The sequence below is a fragment of the Salvelinus sp. IW2-2015 genome, unplaced genomic scaffold (assembly GCF_002910315.2).
Source record: "Salvelinus sp. IW2-2015 unplaced genomic scaffold, ASM291031v2 Un_scaffold768, whole genome shotgun sequence".
Taxonomy (NCBI): domain Eukaryota; kingdom Metazoa; phylum Chordata; class Actinopteri; order Salmoniformes; family Salmonidae; genus Salvelinus; species Salvelinus sp. IW2-2015.
The window spans coordinates 223231-248383 of NW_019942607.1; the positions used below are offsets into that span (position 1 = coordinate 223231).

At 42.7% G+C, this 25153-nt stretch overlaps 1 protein-coding gene and 1 long non-coding RNA gene across 2 annotated transcripts in view; one reads left to right on the forward strand and one right to left on the reverse strand.

The window, feature by feature from the left end:
• The first annotated feature begins 5089 nt into the window (after positions 1-5089).
• LOC112068845 (receptor-type tyrosine-protein phosphatase U-like) overlaps positions 5090-25153 on the forward strand; it is a 313338-nt gene continuing 293274 nt past the window's right edge. Inside the window, 1 exon segment of the mRNA XM_024136057.2 lies at positions 5090-5278. Coding sequence (XP_023991825.2) covers positions 5209-5278 — 70 coding nt within the window. The 5' untranslated portion in view covers positions 5090-5208.
• LOC139023993 (uncharacterized) lies at positions 16092-16461 on the reverse strand. Its single transcript, XR_011475231.1, has 2 exons — positions 16363-16461; positions 16092-16260 (listed from the first exon to the last, which is right to left on the reverse strand). It is a non-coding gene; the product is annotated as an uncharacterized lncRNA (long non-coding RNA).

Below are 25153 nucleotides of genomic sequence, written 5' to 3' on the forward strand. Positions count from 1 at the left end.
CCCCACATTGTGAGCAAATAATATTAGTGGCCCCCCTCTTGACAGGGTAGATATATATTTTGGGTTTTACAGCTAATTTCCTGCAAATCTRCACATTTGTCCGTAGGGTGGAGAGTAATGCTTGCAGTTTTTAATATGATATAATTGTATTTAACCTTTTACTGCATTGTGCTAAATCAGGGTCACACAGAGTGTTACTTGGCGGACTTAAACAAATCTACTTTGAAACAAAAGTATACACCGCAGACACATGGTTATGGGCTTAAAGAAATTAAGACAGCTGTATCATGTAAGGTATAGAGATGAAATGTATTCAATTTTGAGTTTGCATCCCAATATGACACTTTATATACATCACAGAAGACTGAAATATAACAACAAAAAAATTCAAAATGTATAAGGTTGGTTAATTATGAAATTAAGAAAAAATATTAATAACATTCCACCTATGAGGCCACTAGGTAATTTGACTGTAGGAAAGGGCTACATTGAAGTCAGACTGACTTACAAAATGAATGCCCCCCGGCCGGTACTTCAACCATGTTAACAAGTTTAGATAGCTGGCTGCTAAACTAACTTAGTAATCTAAAAGATGTTAGCTGACATGGGCTAATTGCCTATCAGTGACTGACATAACAAGAGAAAAACTGATGATGCACAACCACATTTTGAAATTGCACCTTGTGTATTCTATTATTCTAATTCGCAACAGTAAGTTGGGACYCCGACTGTTCACAAAAAATACAAATATAAGTTGCCCATCCCAGACCTAGCTAGTACACACATAGCTCTAAGAATAGCTTGTCACTTGTCAATTGCTATGGATCCTTAGATATGAGTGTCACACCTTTTTTTCAGACGGACCTATGGGATGTTTGAAGGGGAGCAGCTGCAGGAACGCCCATATGCAGGAACGCCCCAAATTGCGGGCCACAATCACACACTGTCGCTCTCATCTCTCAGGCCCATCAGTTACGAACCTCCCAGGAAAAATGAACCCCCTCTTTCAATTGGCTCCTGGAGGCTTCTCTTTCTGTTGGCTCTTGACTCCTGTCTGACATGTAGATAGTTCAGGGGGAGGGGCCTGAGAGATGAGGGGGCCTGAGAGATGAGCTCTCTAGTAGGTGGCAGTATAGCGAGGGGCCTGAGAGATGAGGTCTGCAGCTGGACTTCTCTCAATGAGTGTCCCAAACAATGTCCATTCAGACTATAGTGTTCTGTCAAAAAACAGCAGCCACTAGTCGGTAAGCCTTTCCCGACTGTAAACAAAAAATGGAATAAAGTGTGTGGATGTATGGATTATATGAGCAGCACTACACTACCTACACAGGTCTGATGTCATGATGTTTTTGAGATGGCTTAGCCCTGTGACATTGATGTAACCTAATTCAGTGTTTCCCAATGGAACCTGTAGCATACTGTATATTACACAGAGACTGGAGCTGTCTGGATTCCCTGATTCCCCCTTGTTTCCATCTGAGAGGTGCTGTAGATTTGAATCCAACCCCCTAATCAAAGTGACTAAGTCAATTTGTGGTGTGGTTGGACTATTAAGGTGCAAAATGGCTGCCATGCATCACCCAGGTGTGATTCTAGATGTTAGCTTGACATTCACTTTGCTCCTTTGGTCAAATTGAATCATTTGCAGAATAATCCATCGCTCATCTGCCATCCCCGGCTAACTACACTGCTCAAAAAAATAAAGGGAACACTTAAACAACACAATGTAACTCCAAGTCAATCACACTTCTGTGAAATCAAACTGTCCACTTAGGAAGCAACACTGATTGACAATAAATTTCACATGCTGTTGTGCAAATGGAATAGACAAAAGGTGGAAATTATAGGCTCTGGCAGTGCACCTCCTTGCACAAAGGCAGAGGTAGCGGTCCTGCTGCTGGGTTGTTGCCCTCCTACGGCCTCCTCCACGTCTCCTGATGTACTGGCCTGTCTCCTGGTAACGCCTCCATGCTCTGGACACWACGCTGACAGACACAGCAAACCTTYTTGCCACAGCTCGCATTGATGTGCCATCCTGGATGARCTGCACTACCTGAGCCACTTGTGTGGGTTGTAGACTCCGTCTCATGCTACCAMTAGAGTGARAGCACCGCCAGCATTCAAAAGTGACCAAAACATCAGCCAGGAARCATAGGAACTGAGAAGTKGTCTGYGGTCACCACCTGCAGAAYYAYTCCTTTWTTGGGGGTGTCTTGCTAATTGCCTATAATTTCCACCTKTTGTCTATTCCATTTGCACAACAGCATGTGAVATKTATTGTCAATCAGTGTTGCTTCCTAAGTGGACAGTTTGATTTCACAGAARTGTGATTGACTTGGAGTTACATTGTGTTGTTTAAGTGTTCCCTTTATTTTTTTGAGCAGTGTACATTAGAGACTGGGATGGGAGCTCCCCTTGCAGGCCCAGAGATGTCGCTGTCGGCAGGGGTGTAAGTCTGTTTACCCTGTTTAATCCAATCTAGCGGCTCTAATGTTCAGACGGGACAACAAAGTGAATGATGAAACAGCCTGCAAATGGTGGTTTGATCCAATTGGGCGTTCTGGGGCCACAGTGTTTAATGACGTCCAAACTGTGTTCAAATCAAATCTTACTTGTCACATACCGATACAGAGACAATGTGTGGGGGCACCGGTGTCGAGGTAATATGTACATGTAGGTAGAGTTATTAAAGTGACTATGCATAGATAATGACAGAGTAGAAGCAGCGTTCCAGGGGGGTGGGCAATGCAAATAATCTGGGTAGCCATTTGATTAGATGTTCAGGAGTCTTATGGCCTGGGGGTAGAAGCTGTTTAGGAGCCTCTTGGACCTAGACTTTGCGCTCCGGTACCGCTTGCCGTGCGGTGGCAGAGAAAACAGTCTATGACAAGGGTGGCTAGAGTCTTTGACGATTTTTAGGGCCTTCCTCTGACACTGCCTGKTATAGAGGTAATGGGTGGCAGGAAGCTTGGCCCCGGTGATGTACTGGGCCGTACGCACTACCCTCTGTAGTTCCTTGCGGTCGGAGGCCGAGCAGCTGGCATACCAGGCAGTGATGCAACCCGTCAGGATAATCTCAATGGTGCAGCTGTAAAACCTTTTGAGGATCTGAGGACAGTTTTTAAACTCGATAGTACTGACATTAAATAACTGTTTACTGTCTTTTTGAGTGGTGAATAAAGGTTGAAATCTCATTGATCAACTTCTCTACCAAATATTACCACGTTGAAATGATGTGGTGTGCCCATTGGGATGCTGTTGCCTTGTCAGCACTTTGCGGCTTCCTAAAATATTTATCTTGAATTATGAGTCACAAGGCCCATATAATTCCAGCATAAATATGTGAGGACACCATTTATATGTGACACTATCTGGCAATTCATAAAATAAATTATGGAATAAATAAATCACATTGCAATGTCTTAATGCATGTTGCTGTATGCAATCACATGGCAGCAAACAAGTCGGCTGGCAAATTAACTAATCTAAACGTGCCCTTATGGCTGACTTAATGGTACATTAAACTCACAAAATGATCAGTGTCCATGGCTTTGTGTTGAATCAATGACATGTTTGAAAATGGATGTCAGGTGAATGACCAGTAAGAGTGACAGACCAAGCGTCCTAATTTAAGTGTCCTTAACCTGTATTGCAGGATTAGCTAAGTACTAAAATGCCTGATGGAACATATAACAATGGTTTTCAATCAGAAAACAGAGCAGACAAGAGAAAATACTTCAATTAGAGACTTTAACAGATCAGTAACATGCAGGGATCTTCTTCTTCAGAACAACACATTGGAAGAATCTCAATTGCATACTTCTCGCGTCCTCTCTCCTCTTTCCTCGCCTCCTTCTCAAAACATATTGGAAGAGAAAGCCCCTCCCCTCTGACCTTCTCCTCCAATGGATTTTGAAGAGGCGGCAAGGAGAGAGGACCTGAGGAGTATGCAATTGAGATTCTCCCATAAACTAATGTATTTGTTTTTTTGTATTTGTATTTATTATGAATCCCCAATAGCTGATCTGTTAAAGTCTCTAATTTGTATTTTCTCGTCTCTTCCTGGGGTCCAGCAAAATTAAGGCAGTTATATTCAAATAAAAACGTTACATTACATTTCACAACACATTGTGTGCCCTCTAATACCATACATCTACAACAAAATATCCATGTGTACGTGTGTGTATGTGCGTCGATCTGTGCCTGTGTCTCTTCACAGTCCCCGCTGTTCCATAAGGTGTATTTTTATCTGTGTGCATCCTTTATGGAGTAGAGATATGCACCTCTGAACAAGTCACACATACCCATAGCCTACACAGTACACTGTCATAGAGACTGAGCTATACAGAGTACATTTACATTGATAGATGGATTAACATTTGGATATCTATGTCCCTTCCACTTCCCCAGTAATGACATAGCAGCCAGCCAAAGTGGTCGGCTCCGCACAAGGTACACCTATTCATGGCTCAAAAGGTACCTGGTCTTTTGTCGTGTGCTGAAAAGATTTGCCTTATCCACTCAACCTGTGAAGCTGTTAAGATAATTAATCTGTTTCCCATTCTGCAGATAGACTGACAGACTGTGTCCATTGTTGCAGATCTGCTCATCTCACCTTTGATCATAAAGCCACCAGTGAATCCATTGTTGAGGCTACTTTGAGCACAAGGAGAGAGGACCTGAGGAGTATGCAATTGAGATTCTCCCATAAACTAATGTATTTGTATTTTTGTATTTGTAGTGGATCTGGTGTGACATCTTTTGGGAGATCATCAGGTGGATAACCTCAGCACCAATCAGTTTTGATGGAGACTACGCTGTTGCAAGAAACTAGGTGGATGTATGTGAATGCTTGGTGAGGCACACACACACGGAGAGTGAGAGACATGTAGTGAGTTCAGTCTTACCTCAGAAAAACCTTTAGATTCCAGAATAGTTGCAAGATGGTGCCACTTGGAGGCGTCCGTCGCATATTTTTAATCACACACATATCGAGACAGAACGTGTGCTTGGCGGAAGAGTGAAAATGTTCTGTACTGTTTATCCTGACGTCAGTAAGCACGTCTTGAACTACTGCTGCTGTCTCGCAACTACGTTTCAGAAAGAATTAGGGAATCGATAGGCTGGAGTCCACAATTTGCACATCGGTCCTCCCGGAGTCACTGAAATTATTTCTACATCTATTCCAAACTGGACTAAAACAGCACAATGAACAACTGCGCATTTCTACTGATCCTGGCCGTTCAAATCTACGCCGAAGGCATAGAGGGACCAACAGGTAAAGAGCCATTTCATCCTGTTTTCAAGTCACTGCGCACTTGGGAAGCGATGCATCCATGGTGGAGAGTTTTACATCGATGTATTGATCCTGAAAAGGGGGTGTGAAAGGTGTCGCAGTATGTTTACCGCAGTTAACTTTATTCATAGGCGACTGAAGGCTATTCAACGGAAGGCTCGATTTATTGGATAATGAAGAGGGTTTACTGAATTGTCAAGATGCGAGATAAGGGGCTTTTCATAAGAATAGGCAACTTATGAAAATGTGTTACATTAGATTGCTTCGAATCTGAGGATAGTGCTTGTTTTGTGGCTCACTGTTTTGAGAAAGACTTGACCCTCTGCTTTACAGATCAGAATCCACCTCACATTCCGCTTTTTGTTATAACTTTACCATATTTAAAGGGACGGGTAGTCTAGGGTATGTTATTAGTATATTCGCCTAATCGTTTATAGCCAATATTTCCAATATTTAAGTAGGCTATTCAAACAGTGCGTCGGCTACCCTGTCATGATAACTTCTTCATATTTTTTGCTACTCTATGTTCTAGATGAACATTTCTGGACATTAAATTCTGGAAATTGCATTCCAACGTGTAAATGTGGATACAACTTTACCGATGTTTTGTGTTGAGTTCTGTTTTAAAGCCTCATATCTAATTGAAATATGCAGGCTGCTGAGGGAAAATCATGCTTTGATTGAGAACATGTGCTGATCAGCTGGCAAGTGTCTACACTGTCATTTTCAACATCTCCCTGACCCAGTCTGTAATACCTACATGTTTCAATCAGACCACCATAGGCTATGTGCCCAAGAATGCCAAGATAACTGTCTAAATGACTATCACCTCATAGCACTCAAATCTGTAGCCATGAAAGGCTAGTAATGGCTCACATAAACACCATCATCCCAAACACCCTGGACCCATTCCAATTTGCATACAGCCTCCACAGATGACGCAATCTCTATACACTRCCTATTACACTCTCCCACCTGGAGGAACACCTACACTATATATACAAAAGTATGTGGACATCCATTCAAATGAGTGGATTCAGCTATTTCAGCCACAGCCGTTGCTGATGTGTATAAAACCTTTGTCTTCGTCTTGTCCCGTGTATTTATCTTTTTATATCTTTTTTCTTTGCATATATTTTTTWAATATTTTTCTTAACCTCAACTTCAACATACTCTCCTGCAATCCGCCTCACCCAATGTGGTATGGATCTACTATTTTCTTTACTTTAGAACTGGAACCCCCAACAGTAGCTAGCCAGCTAACTAGCTACTAGCTAGTAGTCAGCTAGCCATTGCTAGCAGTCATCAGTTAACCTTTAGCCCGGACAGCTCTTGCCAGTCTGCACAGCGCAATTCAAACCAGAGCATATCRGACTTATTTTTCTCCATATCTCCGGATTCCTACCGCAAGCTCTGAACCTTTACACCTGGATCATCGCAGCTCGCTATCTGCTATCTGAGTGGCCACTCCTGGCTAACGTCTCTGTCACGAAGCAAGCACCAATTAACCTGGAGCTAGCCTATGCTGGGCCCATCTCCCGGCTAGCTGAAGAGGTCCATCAGCCACTCCACGGGCTACAATACCTATTTTGCCAATTGGCCTGGACCCCTTTTACTGCCGATATGGAGCCCCGCCAATCCATCACGACTGGACAACCGACGTAATCTGCCCAAGGTTTTTTTCAACAGGCTCCTCCATTGCGACGTCCCCTGAATGCCCATCTGCTAACCGCGGCCCGCTAGCTGTCTAGAGCATATCGGACTGTTAACTGAAGAGGCCCATCAATATACCTATTTTGCCAATTGGCCTGGACCCTTTTACTACACTGGTCTGCCGATGTAACTGCACGAGGGGGCTACAACAGATTTCTTCCATCGCGACGTCCCTCTAAGGCCTTTCTGCTAGCTTGCTAGCCTTGGCCCGATAGCTGTCTGAATGGCCGTGTCTCCAGCCCGCCTAGCTACTCACTGGACCTCTATGATCACTCGGCTACGCATGCCTCTCCTTAATGTCAATATGCTGTTTTGCTGTTTTGGTTAGTGCCTTATTTCACTGTAGAGCCTCTAGCCCTGCTCAATATTCCTTAGCTAACAATTTAGTTCCACCTCCCACACATGTGGTGACCTCACCTGGTTTAAATGATGTTTCTAGAGACATTATCTCTCTCATCGTCACTCAATGCATAGGTTTACCGCCACTGTATTCACATCCTACCATACCTTTGTCTGTACATTATGCCTTGAATCTATGCTCCTTTTACTCTCTGTTCCGAACATACTAGACAACCAGTTCTTATAGTCTTTAGCCATACCCTTATCCTACTCCTCCTCAGTTCCTCTGCTGATGTAGAGGTTAATCCAGGCCCTGCAGTGCCTAGCTCCATTCCCATTCCCCAGGCACTCTCATTTGTTGACTTCTGTAACTGTAAAAGCCTTAGTTTCATGCATGTTAACATTAGAAACCTCCTCCCTACGTTTTTTTTATTCACTGCTTTAGCACACTATGCCAACGAAGATGTCCTAGCCGTGTCTGAATCCTGGCTTAGGAAGACCACAAAAAACACTGAAATTGCCATCCATAACTATAACATTTTCTGACAAGATTGAACTGCCAAAGGGGGCAGAGTTAGCCTGCAGATTTCTGTCTTACTATCCAGGTCTGTGCCCAAACAATTTGAGCTTCTACTTTTAAAAATCCACCTTTCCAGAAACAAGTCTCTCACTGTTGCCGCTTGCTATAGACCACCTTCTGCCCCCAGCTGTGCCCTGGACACCATATGTGAATTGACTGCCCCCCCCCCCCCCCCCSWYCTATCTTAAGAGCTCGTGCATTTAGGTGACCTAAACTGGGACATGCTTAACACCCCGGCCATCCTACAATCTAAACTTGATGCCCTTAATCTCACACAAATTATCAATGAACCTACCAGGTACAACCCCAAATCCGTTAACACGGGCACCCTCATAGATATCATCCTAACCAACCTGCCCTCCAAATACCTCTGCTGTCTTCAACCAGGATCTCAGCGATCACTGCCTCATTGCCTGCGTCCATAATGGGTCTGCGGTCAAACGACCACCCCTCATCACTGTCAAACGCTCCCTAAAACACTTCAGCGAGCAGGCCTTTCTAATCGACCTGGCCTGGGTATCCTGGAAGGATATGAAACTCATTCCGTCAGTAGAGGATGCCTGGTTATTCTTTAAAGGTGCCTTCCTCACCATTAAATATGCATGCCCCATAAAAAAATGGAACAAGGAAGCCCTTGGTTCACTCCAGACCTGACTGCCCTTGACCAGCACAAAAACATCCTGTGGCGTACTGCATTAAAATCGAATAGCCCTCGCGATATGAAACTTTTCAGGGAAGTTAGGAACCAATATACACGGGCAGTTAGGAAGCAAAGGCTAGCTTTTTCAAACAGACATTTGCATCATGTAGCACAAACTCCAAGAAGTTCTGGGACACTGTAAAGTCCATGGAGAACAAGAGCACCCCCTCCCAGCTGCCCACTGCACTGAGGCTAGGAAACACTGTCACCACCGATAAATCCACGATAATTGAGAATTTCAATAAGCATTTTTCTACGGCTGGCCATGCTTTCCACCTGGCTACCCCTACCACGGTCAACAGCCCTGCACCCCCCACGGCTACTTGCCCAAGCCTCCCCCATTTCTCCTTCACCCAAATCCAGATAGCTGATGTTCTGAAAGAGCTACAAAATCTGGACCTTTACAAATCAGCCGAGCTAGACAATCTGGAGCCTCTCTTTCTAAAATTATCTGCCGAAATTGTTGCAACCCCTATTACTAGCCTGTTCAACCTCTCTTTCGTATTGTCTGAGATCCCCAAATATTGGAAAGCTGCTACAGTCATCCCCCTCTTCAAAGGGGGAGACACTCTAGACCCAAACTGCTACAGACCTATATCTATCCTACCCTGCCTTTCTAAGGTCTTCGAAAGCCAAGTTAACAAACAGATCACCGACCATTTAGAATCCCACCGTACCTTCTCCGCTATGCAATCTGGTTTCCGAGCTGGTCATGGGTGCACTTCAGCCACGCTCAAGGTCCTAAACGATATCATAACCGCCATCGATAAAAGACAATACTGTGCAGCTGTATTCATCGACCTGGCCAAGGCTTTCGACTCTTTCAATCACCACATTTTTATCGGCAGACTCAACAGCCTTCGTTTCTCAAATGACACCATTCTGTATACTTCTGGCCCTTCTTTGGGCACTATGTTAACTAACCTCCCCACGAGCATCAATGCCATACAACTCTCCTTCTGTGGCCTCCAACTGCTCTTAAATGMAAGTAAAACTAAATGCATGCTCCTCAACCGATCACTGCCCGCACCTGCCCGCCCGTCTAGCATCACTACTCTGGATTAGAGGTCGACCGATTATGATTTTTCAACGCCGATACTGATTACTGGAGGACCAACAAAAGCCGATACCGATTAATCGGCCTACTTAATTTTTTGTAATAATGAAAATTACAACAATACTGAATGAACAATGAACACTTTTATTTTTTTACTTAATATAATACATCAATAAAATCAATTTGGCCTCAAATAAATAATGAAACATGTTAAATTTGGTTTAAATAATGCAAAAACAAAGTTTTGGAGAAGAAAGTAAAAGTGCAATATAACGCTTAAGTTCCTTGCTCAGAACATGAGAACATATGAAAGCTGGTGGTTCCTTTTAACATGAGTCTTCAATATTCCCAGGTAAGAAGTTTTAAATTGTAGTTATTATAGGAATTATAGGACTATTTCTCTCTATACAATTTGTATTTCATATACCTTTGACTATTGGATGTTCTTATAGGTACTTTAGTATTGCCAGTGTAACAGTATAGCTTCCGTCCCTCTCCTCGCTCCTACCTGGGCTCGAACCAGGAACACATCGACAATAGCCACCCTCGAAGCAGCGTTCCCCATGCAGAGCAAGGGGAACAACTACTCCAAGTCTCAGAGCGAGTAAGGTTTGAAACGCTATTAGCGTGCACCCCGCAAACTAGCTAGCCATTTCACATCGGTTACACCAGCCTAATCTCGGGAGTCGATAGGCTTGAAGTCATAAACAGTGCAATGCTTGAAGCATTGCGAAGTGCTGCTGGCAAAACGCACGAAAGTGCTGTTTGAATGAATGCTTACGAGCGAGCTGGTGCCTACCATCGCTCAGTCAGACTGCTCTATCAAATCATAGACTTAATTATAACATAATAACACACAGAAATACGAGCCTTAGGTCATTAATATGGTCGAATCCGGAAACTATCATCTCGAAWACAAAACTTTTATTCTTTCAGTAAAATACGGAACCGTTTCGTATTTTATCTAACAGGTGGCATCCATAAGTCTAAATATTCCTGTTACATTGCTCAACCTTCAATGTTATGTCATAATTATGTAAAATTCTGGCAATTTAGTTCGCAACGAGCCAGGCGGCCCAAACTGTTGCATATGCCCTGACTCTGTGTGCAATGAACGCAAGAGACGTGACACAATTTCACCTGGTTAATATTTCCTGATGACCTGGATTTCTTTTAGCTAAATATGCAGGTTTAAAAATATATACTTCTGTGTATTGATTTTAAGAAAGGCATTGATGTTGATGGGTAGGTACAGTCGTGCAACGATTGTGCTTTTTTTGCAAATGCGCTTTTGTTAAATCATCCCCCGTTTGGCAAAGTTGGCTGTCTTTGTTAGGAAGAAATAGTCTTCACACAGTTTGCAACGAGCCAGGCGGCCCAAACTGCTGCATATACCCTGACTCTGTTGCAAGAGAAGTGACACATTTTCCCTAGTTAAAAGAAATTCATGTTAACAGGTAATATTAACTAAATATGCAGGTTTAAAAATATATACTTGCGTATTGATTTTAAGTAAGGCATTGATGTTTATGGTTAGGTACATGTTGGAGCAACGACAGTCCTTTTCCTTCGCGAATGCGCACCGCATCGATTATATGCAACGCAGAACACGCTAGATAAACTAGTAATATCATCAACCAGTGATTATGATTGATTGATTGTTTTTTATAAGATACGTTTAATGCTAGCTAGCAACTTAACTTAGCTTCTTACTGCATTTGCGTAACAGACAGGCTCCTCGAGGAGTGCAATGTAAGGCAGGTGGTTAGAGCGTTGGACTAGTTAACTGTAAGGTTGCAAGATTGAATCCCTGAGCTGACAAGGTAAAAATCTGTCGTTCTGCCCCTGATCAAGGCAGTTAACCCATTGAAAATAAGAATGTGTTCTTAACTGACTTGACTAGATGAATAAAGGTACAATAAAACATTTAATAAATGTTTTGTTGTGGAACTGTATGCTTTCTTTTCCTTTTCGGGTTCCGTTTGTCAAATAATTTTGTTATTTTACGGTTCTCTGTTCTGTTCCCAGAACCGGTTCCAACCCTTGCTTTAAAGTCAAGACCAAATCAACATAACATCGCCTCATCTGTGCAACCAGCAGACACACATGGAGAAGAGTGGGGGGAGTTCAACCACTCGTATGATGATCCACAGACAACGCACCACCGTAATTGGCTAATTGGATGAAAATCATGCTGATGTTGGGCCCTTGAATGAGTAGGTGTGTCCAAACTTTTGACTGGTACTGCATGTAAAGACAAGATTAAATCAAGAATAGTCTGATGGATGATCATATTAGCCTATCACTTGTGAATTATATATTATCACTTGTGAATGATGCCCAGCGTAAGGCAAGAAACAATGCCTTTTTCCTTGACTTTTTCTAATCATAGTCACACACCTCATGCAGCCTAGCCCATAGGCCTATATATTTTGATAAGGGTTTGTTTCTTGGGCTGACATTGCTTTGAAAGGGTTTCCCCTAGGGGTCATGATAGGGGCTGTGCCAAATGTGATGTATTATAATAATTGATTATGCTTATGTTGTAATAATAGAACGGGAGGGGTTATAAGACCCCTCACTCCTTACATTTATAGGGTCCTAGACTACAGATTAACAATATATATATTCATTATAGAGGTTTAGTATTGTTCCACAGTTGTTTTCTAGACTCTGCCTCTTATAAAGAAACCCCTCTGAGAAATGTGTGACTGAGACATAACTCTGCAGGGGAGTGTAGGAGATAAGAGACTAGTCAGACGTTCCACAATAAATCAACTTCGGGGAGTGGACATTTATTGCCTAGGCCTTAGAAAACACTGGAACTATTGTATCTCTCTTGCAAGTTTATATAGCTGTGTATGCATGGGCTTGGTCTGAAGAGTAGAAGGTAATGATGTATACAGTGACATCACAAGCGCTGGACTTCGGGTTTAATAAAATAACTTGGGACCTTTAAAATTTTGCAGAACTTACTCGGAAACATGCGTAATGTTCCTGATGTCAACTTCTGTCTGCAATTGCATTAAGAAAAGGTTTTTGAATGATTTAGTTAAAGAAATTGTCATAATTTCACCCCAACAGCTTCCAGCGGCAATTTGGAACTCGGTAGTGAGTTTTGCAAACAAGGATAGGCAAGCGGTCCCGTTCTGTGAGCTTGTGTGGCCTACCACTTCACGGCTGAGCTGTTGATGCTTCTAGATGTTTCCACTTCACAATAACAGCACTTACAGTTGTCCGGGGCAGTTCTAGTAAACCAATAATTGTAATAACTGACTTGTTGGAAAGGTGGAATCCTATGACGGTGCCACATTGAAAGTCACTGAGCTAGTCAGTAATGCCATCTACTGCCAATGTTTGACTTTTTTTCACACCTTTATTTAACCAGGCAAGTCAGTTAAAATCGTGACCAGTGAGCTGAGATAAGGCGGAGCTTTACCTAGCATAGACTTATAGATGACCTGGAGCCAGTGGGTCTGGCGACGAATATGTAGCGAGGGCCAGCTGACTAGAGCATACAGGTCGCAGTGGTGGGTGATATAAGGGGCTTTGGGGACAAAACAGATGGCACTGTGATAGACTGCATCCAGTTTGATGAGTAGAGTATTGGAAGCTATTTTGTAAATGACATCGCCAAAGTCGAGGATCGGTAGTATAGTCAGTTTTACGAGGGTATGTTTGACTGCTTGAGTGAAAGAGGCTTTGTTGCAAAATTGGAAGCCACTTCTAGATTTAATTTTGGATTGGAGATGTTAATATGAGTCTGGAAGGAGAGTTTACAGTCTAGCCAGACACCTAGGTGTTTGTAGTTGTCCACATATTCTAAGTCAGAACCGTCCAGCGTAGTGATGCTAGGCAGGCTGGAGGGTGTGGGCAGTAAACGGTTGAAAAGCATGCATTTGGTTTTACTAGCATTTAAGAGCAGTTGGAGGCCAGGGAAGGAGTGTTTTATAACATTGAAGCTTGTCTGGAGGTTAGTTAACACAGTGTCCAAAGAAGGGCCAGATGTATACAGAATGGTGTCGTCTGCGTAGAAGTGGATCAGGGAATCACCCTCAGCAAGAGCGACATCGTTGATATATACAGAGAAAAGAGTCGGCCCGAGAATTGAACCCTGTGGTTCCCCCATAGAGACTGCCAAAGGTCTGGACAACAGGCCCACCGCTTTGACAAACTGAACTCTGTCTGAGAAGTAGTTGGTGAAGGCAGTCATTTGAGAAGGCAGTCATTTGAGAAACCAAGGCTGTTGAGTCTGCCGATAAGAATGTGGTGATTGACAGAGTCGAAAGCCTTTGCCAGGTCAATGAAGTCGGCTGCACAGTACTGTCTTTTATCAATGGCGGATATGATATCGTTTAGTACCTTGAGCGTGGCTGAGGTGCACCCGTGACCAGCTCGGATACCGGATTGCACAGCGGAGAAGGTACGGTGGGATTCTAAATTGTCAGTGATGTGTTTGTTAACTTGGCTTTCAAAGACTTTAGAAAGGCAGGGCAGGATGGATATAGGTCTGTAACAGTTTGGGTCTAGAGTGTCACCCCCTTTGAAGAGGGGGATGACCGCGGCAGCTTTCCAATATTTAGGGAAAAATCCAATCTCGGACGATACGAAAGAGAGGTTGAACAGACTGGTAATAGGGGTTGTAACAATGACGGCGGATCATTTTAGAAAGAGAGGGTCCAGATTGTCTAGCCCAGCTGATTTTGTACGGGTCCAGGTTTCGCAGCTCTTTCAGAACATCTGCTATCTGGATTTGGGTGAAGGAGAAGCTGGGGAGGCTTGGGCAAGTAGCTGCGGGGAGTGCGGAGCTGTTGGCCGGGGTTGGAGTAGCCAGGAGGAATGGATGCAGGCAATGAGGCAGTGATCGCTGAGATCCTGATTGAAAACAGCAGAGGTGTATTTGGAGGGCAAGTTGGTCAGGACAATATCTATGAGGGTGCCCATGTTTACGGATGTAGGGTTGTACCTGGTGGGTTCCTTGATCATTTGTGTGAGATTGAGGGCATCAAGTTTRGATTGTAGGACTGCCGGGGTGTAAAGCATATCCCAGTTTAGGTCACCTAACAGAACAAACTCTGATTTAACTGGCGTCAAGGGGTTCCACTCATCTTTCAAGCAAACTGCTTAGGAATAATGACGCTGTGTCTGTTTGTCTGCCTGTCTGTTTGTGTGGATGTTCTAGCATGTCCTGCCAGCAATAACTGATGTTGCTGCCGGTGTTGAAGACAGTGGCTCTGCTCTAATAATAAGAGCACCTTCTCACTAGGCAGTCATTTAGACTAAGTGTGCCGCTTCTTACCCCTTCTCATCTCGAAACTGGCTTAAGGTCTCACAACATTGAAATAGGTGAGAATCTTCGGCACACTCCGGAAAATGAGAGATGTGACACAGGACAATTGGCATAGATTATGCCACTTAGCCGACAGCATACAGAGGTATGATGAGGGACAGATGGCGAGCAGATTTCTATCCTATTCCCATTTGACAGAGCAGAGGAGGTGAGGGGTGAAAGTGTTGGATAGGGATCCTGTATCATTAAAGAGCAACTGGACGTAATAATTTACTTATCTGGTTGAAAACGGCCTATGTGGCATCGATTATTAGTCATTTATTCCAGTGTAAGTAGGATTAGGGCTAGCACAATTATCGTATAATTGTATAACAAACAAATATGGACAATAACCGTGATTCATTGATTTTTTCTGCATATTTGTCTAATAACATTTTAGGGGTTTCAACTTCAAGTAAGTATAGTTGACCCAATAGCAGTTTTTAATTTTTACATGAAGTGGGTAAAGTTGGTAGTAATTTTATGCGCAGAACAGCACCATTGGGAGGAAAAGCTTCATTTCAATTGTGACAATCACCATTGCCATGACAATTAATCGTTACCCAAAATTCCATAATCGTCACAGCCCTAATTAGGTAGGATCAGAGGTGTAAAGCACTGAAGTAAAATACTTTTTGGGGGTATCTGTACTTTACTATTTATATTTTTGACTACTTTTACTTCACTACATTACTAAAGAAAATAATTTACTATTTATTCCATACATTTTTCATGAAACCCAAAAGTACTCGTTACATTTTGAATGCTTAGAAGGACAGGAAAATGGTCCAATTCACACATTTATCAAAAGTACATGCTTGGTCATCCCCACTGCCTCTGATCTGGCGGACTCACCAAACACACACATTTTTTGTTTGTAAATGATGTCTGAGTGTGCCCCTGGTTATATGTAAATACATTTAAAAAACTAGAAAATGGTGCCATGTGGTTTGTTTAATATAAGGAATTTGAAATTATTTATACTTTTACGTTGGATGCTTAAGTATATTTTAGCAATTACATTTACTGTCACGAATCTCTAAAGTAGAACCCAGAAGCAGACCAGGACAAGGAGAGTAAGACGAAGGTGAGTATTTATTTACAAGTGTAAATGTAGTGATAGAAAAATCCAAGTAGCGGAGCGGGCAGCGGAGGTGAGTTGATGGAATTGAGTAAGCAGATCCAAGGAAGTAACTGAAGTCACCGACGACCAGGTAGGGATGGGATGAGTGTTCCGGGTGAATGACTGTAGACAGAAAAAACGGAGGTAAGTTCAAGGCAAGCAAGACGTACAAAACAACAAAACAAACTCTATCAAACTGGAGGCTGATACGCTGGCACAACATACTGTTCATGGCTAACGATCCGGCAGGGAATGGATGTCAGGTCAGAGCTTATGAAGTGGAGGGGTGATGATCAGGACCAGGTGTGCAGATAGCTGATGGGATACAGGTGCGGGTAAATCAGAGATCTCCCAACTAGCTACGTCGCCGGCAACCAGACAGGGTGCGTTCCAGGACACCGGAAAAACACTCCAGGACAGAACACAGGCAAAAACAGACTCAGGAAGCGGGATTCGTGACATTTACTTTTGATACTTAAGTATATTTCAAACCAAATACTACTTGAGTAAAAGTCCAAAAGTATTTTGCTGGTTGACTTTATTTGACTTGAGTCATTTTCTTTTAAGGTATCTTTAATTTTACCTAAGTATGACAATTGGGTACTTTTTCCACCACTGGGTGAGATTTGTGTAACCGAGTTCACCCCGATTTACATAAGGGTTGGTTTTGGATTACAATCTTGCCCACTATCACGAGATGGTAGATTTGTCATGCACGGAGAAACAGTTGTGCTGAYTGTGCTCGATATGATCAAGACAGCCAGAACCTACAGACAGTGAGATAACCGTCTCATATCTGTTTATATAAGACAACACGTCGCCAATGTTATGTTGTTTTAAAGAACATTCGGCCCCTAATCCCTTTATGGAGTGGCCACTTGCTGAAGTGTTCGATAGTGATCATGATGTGATCACTCGAGTCTACAACTCTTTTAGTCAAAATTTGAATTGAGACGATGCGCACTTGTATCCCAACTGGCACTCAATATTCCAACTTTCTAAACCCATTTGCGAGAATATTGTGTCCTGCCGCAACATGTTTTATAACATGATTCGCTATGAAACACTGCCAGGCAGATGCACACTCGGTTAAGAGTGAGAAAGTTATCAAAAAATGGCACCGAAGCACACACGTCACCACTCACCAGTGACTTAGGGTGCACTCGTCAATTCACTCTGGCAATCTATACACCATACAGTTCAGAGCATTCTGGTTTGAGAGTGCCAGAGCACAGAATAATAGATTTAATTTAAAATTACCGCGCACCAGGTTGATATCTAAGGAAGTCTAGAAGTTTTGCTTGCCTGAGGTAATCTCATGATAAGCTGTAGACCACACTATTTACCAGGAGAGCTTTCATCTATATTCTTCGTAGCTGTCTATTTACCACCAGAAACCGATACTGGTACTAAGACCGCACTCAATGAGCTGTATACGGCCATAAGCAAACCAGAAAACGCTCATCCAGAGGCGGCGCTCCTAGTGGCCGGGGACTTTAATGCAGGGAAACTTAAATCTGTTTTACCTCATTTCTACCAGTATGTTAACCTCTCTTGGGTACGTGAGACGTTAGCGTCCCACCTCTTCAACAGCCAGTGAAACTGCTGGGTGCCAAATTCAAATACAGAAATACTCATTATAAAAATTCAGAAAACAAAACATATTTTACATAGGTTTAAAGATTAACTTCTTGTGAATCCAACCACGGTGTCAGATTTAAAAAATGCTTTACGGCGAAAGCATACCTTACGATTATTTGAGAACATAGCCCACTAGACAAATCATTACAAACAATACCCAGCCAAGTAGAACAGTTATACAAGTCAGAAATAGAGATACAATTAATCCCTTACCTTTGATGATCTTCATATGGTTGCACTCAGCAGACATTCATTTACTCAATAAATGTTCCTTTTGTTCGATAAAGTCTCTTTATATCCAAAAACCTCAGTTTTGTTTGCGCATTTTCTTCAATAATCCACAGGCTCAAACGCAGTCAAAACAGGAAGACAAAAAAATCCAAATTGTATCCGTAAAGTTCATAGAAACATGTCAAACGATGTTTATATTCAATCCTCAGGTTGTTTTTAGCCTTAAGAATCGATTATATTTCAACCGGACAATAACGTAGTCAATTTAAAAGGTAAACAAGAAACGCACTCTCTCGGTCTCGCGCATGAAAAATCTCTGTGACACTTTAGGGTCCACTCATCCAGACTGCTCTTACTTCTTCATTTTTCAGAATACAAGCCTGAAACAATTTCTAAAGACTGTTGACATCTAGTGGAAGGCATAGAAACTGCAATTTGAGTACTAAGTCAATGGATACTGTAATGGCATTGAATAGAAAACTACAAAACAAAAAAATAAAACTACTTCCTGAATGAATTTTTCTCAGGTTTTCGCCTGCCAAATCAGTTCTGTTATACTCACATACACTATTTTAACAGTTTGGGAAACTTTAGAGTGTTTCTATCCAAATCTATCTGTTATATGCATATCATATCTTCTGGGCCCGAGAAGCAGGCAGTTTAATTTGGGCATGCATTTCATCCAAAATTCCGAATGCTGCCCGCTACCCTAGAGAAGTTAAACCAGAGGGAAAAAAACTCTAGACCACCTTTACTCCACACACAGAGACGCGTTAAAGCTCTCCCTCGTACTCAATTTGGCAAATCTGACCATAATTATATCCTCCTGATTCCTGCTTACAAGAAAAAAATTAAAGCAGGACGCACCAGTGACTGGGTCAATAATAAAGTGGTCAGATGAAGCAGATTCTAAGCTACAGGACTGTTTTGCTAGCAAAGACTGGAATATGTTCTGGGATTCTTTCGATGGCATTAAGAAGTACACCACATCAGTCACTGGCTTCATCAATAAGTGCATTGTGTACGTACATACCCCAACCAGTAGCAATGGATTACAGGCAACATCTGCACTGAGCTAAAGGGTAGAGCTGCCGCTTTCAAGGAGCAGGACTCTAACCCGGAAGCTTATAAGAAATCCCGCTATGCCCTTCAACAAACCATCAAACAGGCAAATAGTCAATACTAAGATCGAATCGTACTACACCATCTCCGACACTCATCGGATGTGGCAGGGATTGCAAACTATTACAGGCTATAATGGGAAGCACAGACACAAGCTTCCCAGTGATACGAGCCTACCAGACGAGCTAAGTTAATTCTATGGTTGTTTCTGGACAAGTAACACTGAAACATGTATGAGAGCATCAGCTGGACGACTGTGTGATCACGCTCTCTGCAGCCGATGTGAGTAAGACCTTTAAACAGGTCAACATTCACAAGGCCGCAGGGCCAGACGGATTACCAGGACGTGTACTCCGAGCATGCGTCACTGACATTTTCAACCTGTCCCTGACTGAGTCTGTAATACCTACATGTTTCAAGCAGACCACCATAGTCCCTTTGCCCAAGAACACTAAGGTAACCTGCCTAAATCCCTACCGAGCCATAGCACTCACGTCTGTAGCCATGAAGTGCTGTGAAAGGCTGGTCATGGCTCACATCAACACCATTATCCCAGAAACCCTAGATCCACACCAATTTGCATACCACCCCAACAGATCCACAGATGATGCAATCTCTATTGCACTCCACACTGCCCTATCCCACCGGAACAAAAGGAACACCTACCTGAGAATGCTATTCATTGACTACAGCTCAGCGTTCAATACCATAGTGCCCTCACTAAGCTAAGGACCCAGGGACTAAACACTTCCCTCTGCAACTGGATTCTGGACTTCTTGACGGGCTGCCCCCAGGTGGTAAGGGTAGGTAACAACACATCTGCCACGCAGATCCTCAACACGGGGGGCCCTCAGGGGTGCGTGCTCAGTCCCATTCTGTACTCCCTGGTCGCTCATGACTGCATGGCCAGGCACGACTCCAACACTATCATTAAATTTGCCAATGACACAACAGTGGTAGGCCTGATCACCAACAACGATAAGACAGCCTATAGCAGCTGTCCCCAACCATATTTGCTACCAGGCCGGACGGAAAGGATAAATGTATAAAAAAAAAAAACATCTGTAAAATAATAATAAAATAATGATATACTATTTGATATAGGCTATTTGTGGCTATTTGTGCAGTAATTACACAACTTGGTGCGGTCTGTTGGTCTTTTTCTCACCACTCTAATATCTCTGTCATGCCCACAACAGTTTACAGATTTTGAACTTGAGTAATGCTATCAGCTGATCTAAGAAGGGCTATATAAATTCATTTGTTTTGATTTGATTAATGCGCGAGTTCATCACGGACTGCGTGTGCTGGGTTGCCCGACCAACTTTGTAAAAACAAATAAAAACAAACAAACATCGCTGGAGAGCTTCTTCAGGAAGGGGTAAATGTCACGTTCTGACCATAGTTCTTATGTGTTTTGCTTGTTTTAGTGTTGGTCAGGACGTGAGCTGGGTGGGCATTCTATGTTGTGTGTCTTGTTTGTCCGTTTCTATGTTTGGCCTAATATGGTTCTCAATCAGAGGCAGATGTTTTGTGTTGTCTCTGATTGGGAATCATATATAGGTGGCTTGTTTGGTGTTGGGTTTTTGTGGGTGGTTGTTTCCTGTCTCTGTGTTTTCTCTGCACCAGATAGGGCTGTATCGGTAAGCCACGTTTGTTATTTTGTTATTTTGTATTTTGTAAGCGTTCACTGTTTAATCGTCATTATTAAATCATGTTGAACACGAGCTACGCTGCGTCTTGGTCCGATCCCTGCTACACCTCCTCTTCAGACGAAGAGGAGGAAGGCTGCCGTTACAGTAAAGGAGATAAAAGGCCCAACGACGATGTCGATAATGCAGAGACAGCAGAGCCCGAGACTGCAAAAAAAAGAGAACCTTTTTCAACGGAAAATATGATGAGTCCTACCTAAAATATGGCTTCATTGCGACAAGTCACTCACATGCTCCAAGCCCCCTGTGTATATTATGTGGAGATCGCTTGCCACAGTGTTTGAGTTACGAGAGCTGCTGCAGAGATTTCTTTCAGAAAAAGTCACCACTGGCAGCACATTTCAATGACGAGGAATGGGTCGCAAACTCGCTTTCCTGTGCGACATATTGAACCAGCTCAACGAACTCAATCTGTCACAACAGGTGAGAATGACAAGTGTCTTTAAGTTGGCAGATAAAGTGGCTGCATTGAAATCCAAACTGGAACTGTGGGGATGGCGAGTGGACAAGGGCATGTTTGACATGTTCCAAACATTAGCAGGGATTTTGGGAGAGACTGAGACTGGGCCGTCTTTCTCCCAGCTGGTGCGTGATCACCTAACTTCGAATGTTACTTCCCAACCGCCAAAGGCCCACGAAGTGGGAAGGAATGGATCTGCGACCCATTTGTGAATGTCTCAGGGCAATTGTCCATGTCCGTGCAGGAAGAAGATCAACTCCTTGAGGTTGCAAATGACGGTGGCCTTAAAAGTATGTTTGAGAACTTCATCTCTGCCAAACTTCTCTATTAAAATCAAGGCTGAATATCCTGAGATAGCTACACAAAGGGTTAACCTGGCTAGGGACCAGGTTAGCCCTTTGCTAACATGAATGCAGTTGGGTATGACAAAGGTAGAAGTCTTTCTGTGTAGCATGATGCCTTAGAAAAGCATGTTTTAGGGATTAAATGAATACTCTGAAATAATCAGACAAGGCACTCTGATGTCCAAAGTAGTACTTTTCAAAGACAACTCATTAAAATAGGGTTAGTTGTAGATCGTGGAGAACTCAATAAAATTATGGGAATATATGCATATATATTGAAAGTGTGCTGCTTATTATACTACAATTATTGACAAGACAATTAACATAAACTCAACAAAAAAATAAACGTCCTCACACTGTCAACTGCGTTTATTTTCAGCAAACTTAACATGTGTAAATATTTGTATGAACATAAGATTCAACAACTGAGAACAGAAATGGAATAATGTGTCCCTGAAAAAAGTGGGGGTCAAAATCTAAAGTAACAGTCAGTATCTGGTGTGGCCACCAGCTGCATTAAGTACTGCAGCGCATCTCCTCCTCAATGACTGCACCAGATTTGCCAGTTATTGCTGTGAGATGTTACCCCACTCTTCCACCAAGGCACCTGCAAATTCCCGGACATTTCTGGGGGGAATGGCCCTAGCCCTCACCCTTCGATCCAACAGGTCCCAGACGTGCTCAATGAGATTGAGGTCCAGGCTCTTCTCTGGCCATGGCAGAACACTGACATTCCTGTCTTGCAGGAAATCACGCACAGAACGAGCAGTATGGCTGTTGGCACTGTCATGCTGGAGGGTCATGTCAGGATGAACCTGCAGGAAGGGTACCACATGATTAGGGAGGAGGATGTCTTCCCTGTAATGCACAGCGTTGAGATTGCCTGCAATGGCAACAAGCTCAGTCCGATGATGCTGTGACACACCGCCCCAGACCATGACGGACCCTCTACCTCCAAATCAATCCCTCTCCAGAGTACAGGCCTCGGTGTAACGCTCATTTCTTCGACGATAAACGCGAATCCGACAATCACCCCTGGTGAGACAAAACCGCGGCTCGTCAGTGAAGAGCACTTTTTGCCAGTCCTGTCTGGTCCAGCGACGGTGGGTTTGTGCTCATAGGCAACAGTGTTGCTGGTGATGTCTGGTGAGGACCTGCATTACAACAGGCCTACAAGCCCTCAGTCCAGCCTCTCTCAGCCTATTGCGGACAGTCTGAGCACTGACGGAGGGATTGTGGATTCCTTGTACAGACATTGTGTCTCACAGTACGGACATTGCAATTTATTGCCCTGGCCACATCTGCAGTCCTCATGCCTCCTTGCAGCATACCTAAGGCACGTTCACGCACATGAGCAGGGACACTGGGCATCTTTCTTTTGGTGTTTTTCAGAGTCAGTAGAAAGGCCTCCTTTAGTGTCCTAAGTTTTCATAACTGTGACCTTAATTGCCTGCCGTCTGTAAGCTGTTAGTGTCTTAACGACTGTTCAACAAGTGCATGTTCATTAATTGTTTATGGTTCATTGAACAAGCATGGGAAACAGTGTTTAAACCATTTATAATGAATATCTGTGTAGTTATTTGGATTTTTACGAATTATCTTTGAAAGACAGAGTCCTGAAAAAGGGACATTTTCTTTTTTTGCTGAGTTGAGTTATTTGATACATTCCACCATCTGCTTCACAGCCAAAATAATACCAGTGTGGAAAAACTAAATTGTCATACTTCAGTAAAAATAAAGATACCATAATAGAAAATGACTCAAGTAAAAGTGAAAGTCAACCAGTAAAATACTACTTCAATAAAAGTATTTGGTTTTAAATATACTTAAGTATCAAAAGTAAAAGTATAAATAGTTTCAAATTCCTTACATTAAGCGAGCCAGACAGCCCAATCTTCTTGTTTTTTTATTTATGGAAAGCCAGGGGCACACTCCAACACCCAGACATAATTTACAAATAAAGCATTTGTGTTTGGTGAGTCCGACAGATCAGAGGCAGTAGGGATGACAAGGGATGTTGTCTTGATAAAATGTAACTAGTACTTTTGGTGTCAGGGAAAATGTATTGAGTAAAAAGTACATTATTTTCTTTAGGAATGTAGTGAAGTAAAATTGGTAAAAAATATAAATAGTAATGTACAGGTACTCAAAAAAACGACTTACTAAGTACTATACACCACTGAGGAAAGATCCCTCATCTGAAATACACATGATCTGTGTTTCTCTCCCTGAAGCAGCAAAAAGAGGGTCTACAAGACGGATGCTTCTAGTGCTACTACTTCTCACCTCTACCTAGAGGGAAGAGACTCTCTCGCATGTGTTTCTTTTTAGCTTATTGGCTTATTTTGTAATAAGTTTTATACTGCAGTTTTTTTCTTTATAAGTCATCGAATATATTCTGATTCTTGACCGTGATCAGCGCAGTGGCTCACCCTCATGTATGTACAGGTCAGTAAAGTCATAGAAAGGTCAAAGACCAGTGTTGCATGATCATGTTATGACATTGTCTGGGCTATAGAGCTGTCCTAACATTCTGTATTGAGATACCACCACAGTGAAATATGAAATCGACACACTCTCATGAGACAAAACAGCTACTTCAGGCCTTTCTGTGTGATGGATGCAGGTTTCACATGGATCCCTGGTCTCTCTGGGGGCTGGTTAGGTCAGTCCCTGTGGGCAGTGCTAAACACATACAGTATCCTCTATGAGATTCCATCTCCACATTTTAACTGACTTGCCTATGTCATGGAAATATTGAATCAAATATTTCTCAGATATAAAGTATTCAAAAATACTTTGTTACAAAAGTAACAGAAGCCGAGCAATTCCAGTGAACAACTGCCTTCTCTTGTTATAGACCTCAGGCTTTATAGGTTTCCACTTTCAGATAACACACATGGTCACTCCCCTCTATGTAGATGATTAACACCCCTTGGCCTCTTGCCACCATTATCTTTCTGTATCAATTCTTGGTTGTTTACAGATTCTATTGGTGGCATATCCATAGCAATGATACAAAAAAGAAGACACAGACATAATGCAGGTGTCTGTCCAATGATAATCATAGGACTACACAATGGCTCTCCCCAAGACTGTAATGGCACAGACATACATATACAATACAATCACATGCCTTAAAGCTAGTCACAGGACCAGGCAATGACTTCCCTCAGGCCTACAATAGCACAGGCATACATTTTCTGCTTACGCTCTGTTTTTACATGTCTAGTGATTAACTCCATGTTGACCCTCTGTTCATTCACCTGAGCTCAGCCCCCATTCTGCTTACACATGTCTATTAATTAACCATGTGTTGATTCTGCTCACTACTTCTGGGAGAACAGTCCAGATACTGGAACATCTCCATGATGTCATGAATCCTCTCCTATAGCTAGTTAAAACTTCTTATGGCTGAAGGGGCAGTATTGAGTAGCTTGGATGAAAGGTGCCCATATCAAACGGCCTGCTCCTCAGTCATAGTTGCTAATATTTGCATATTATTA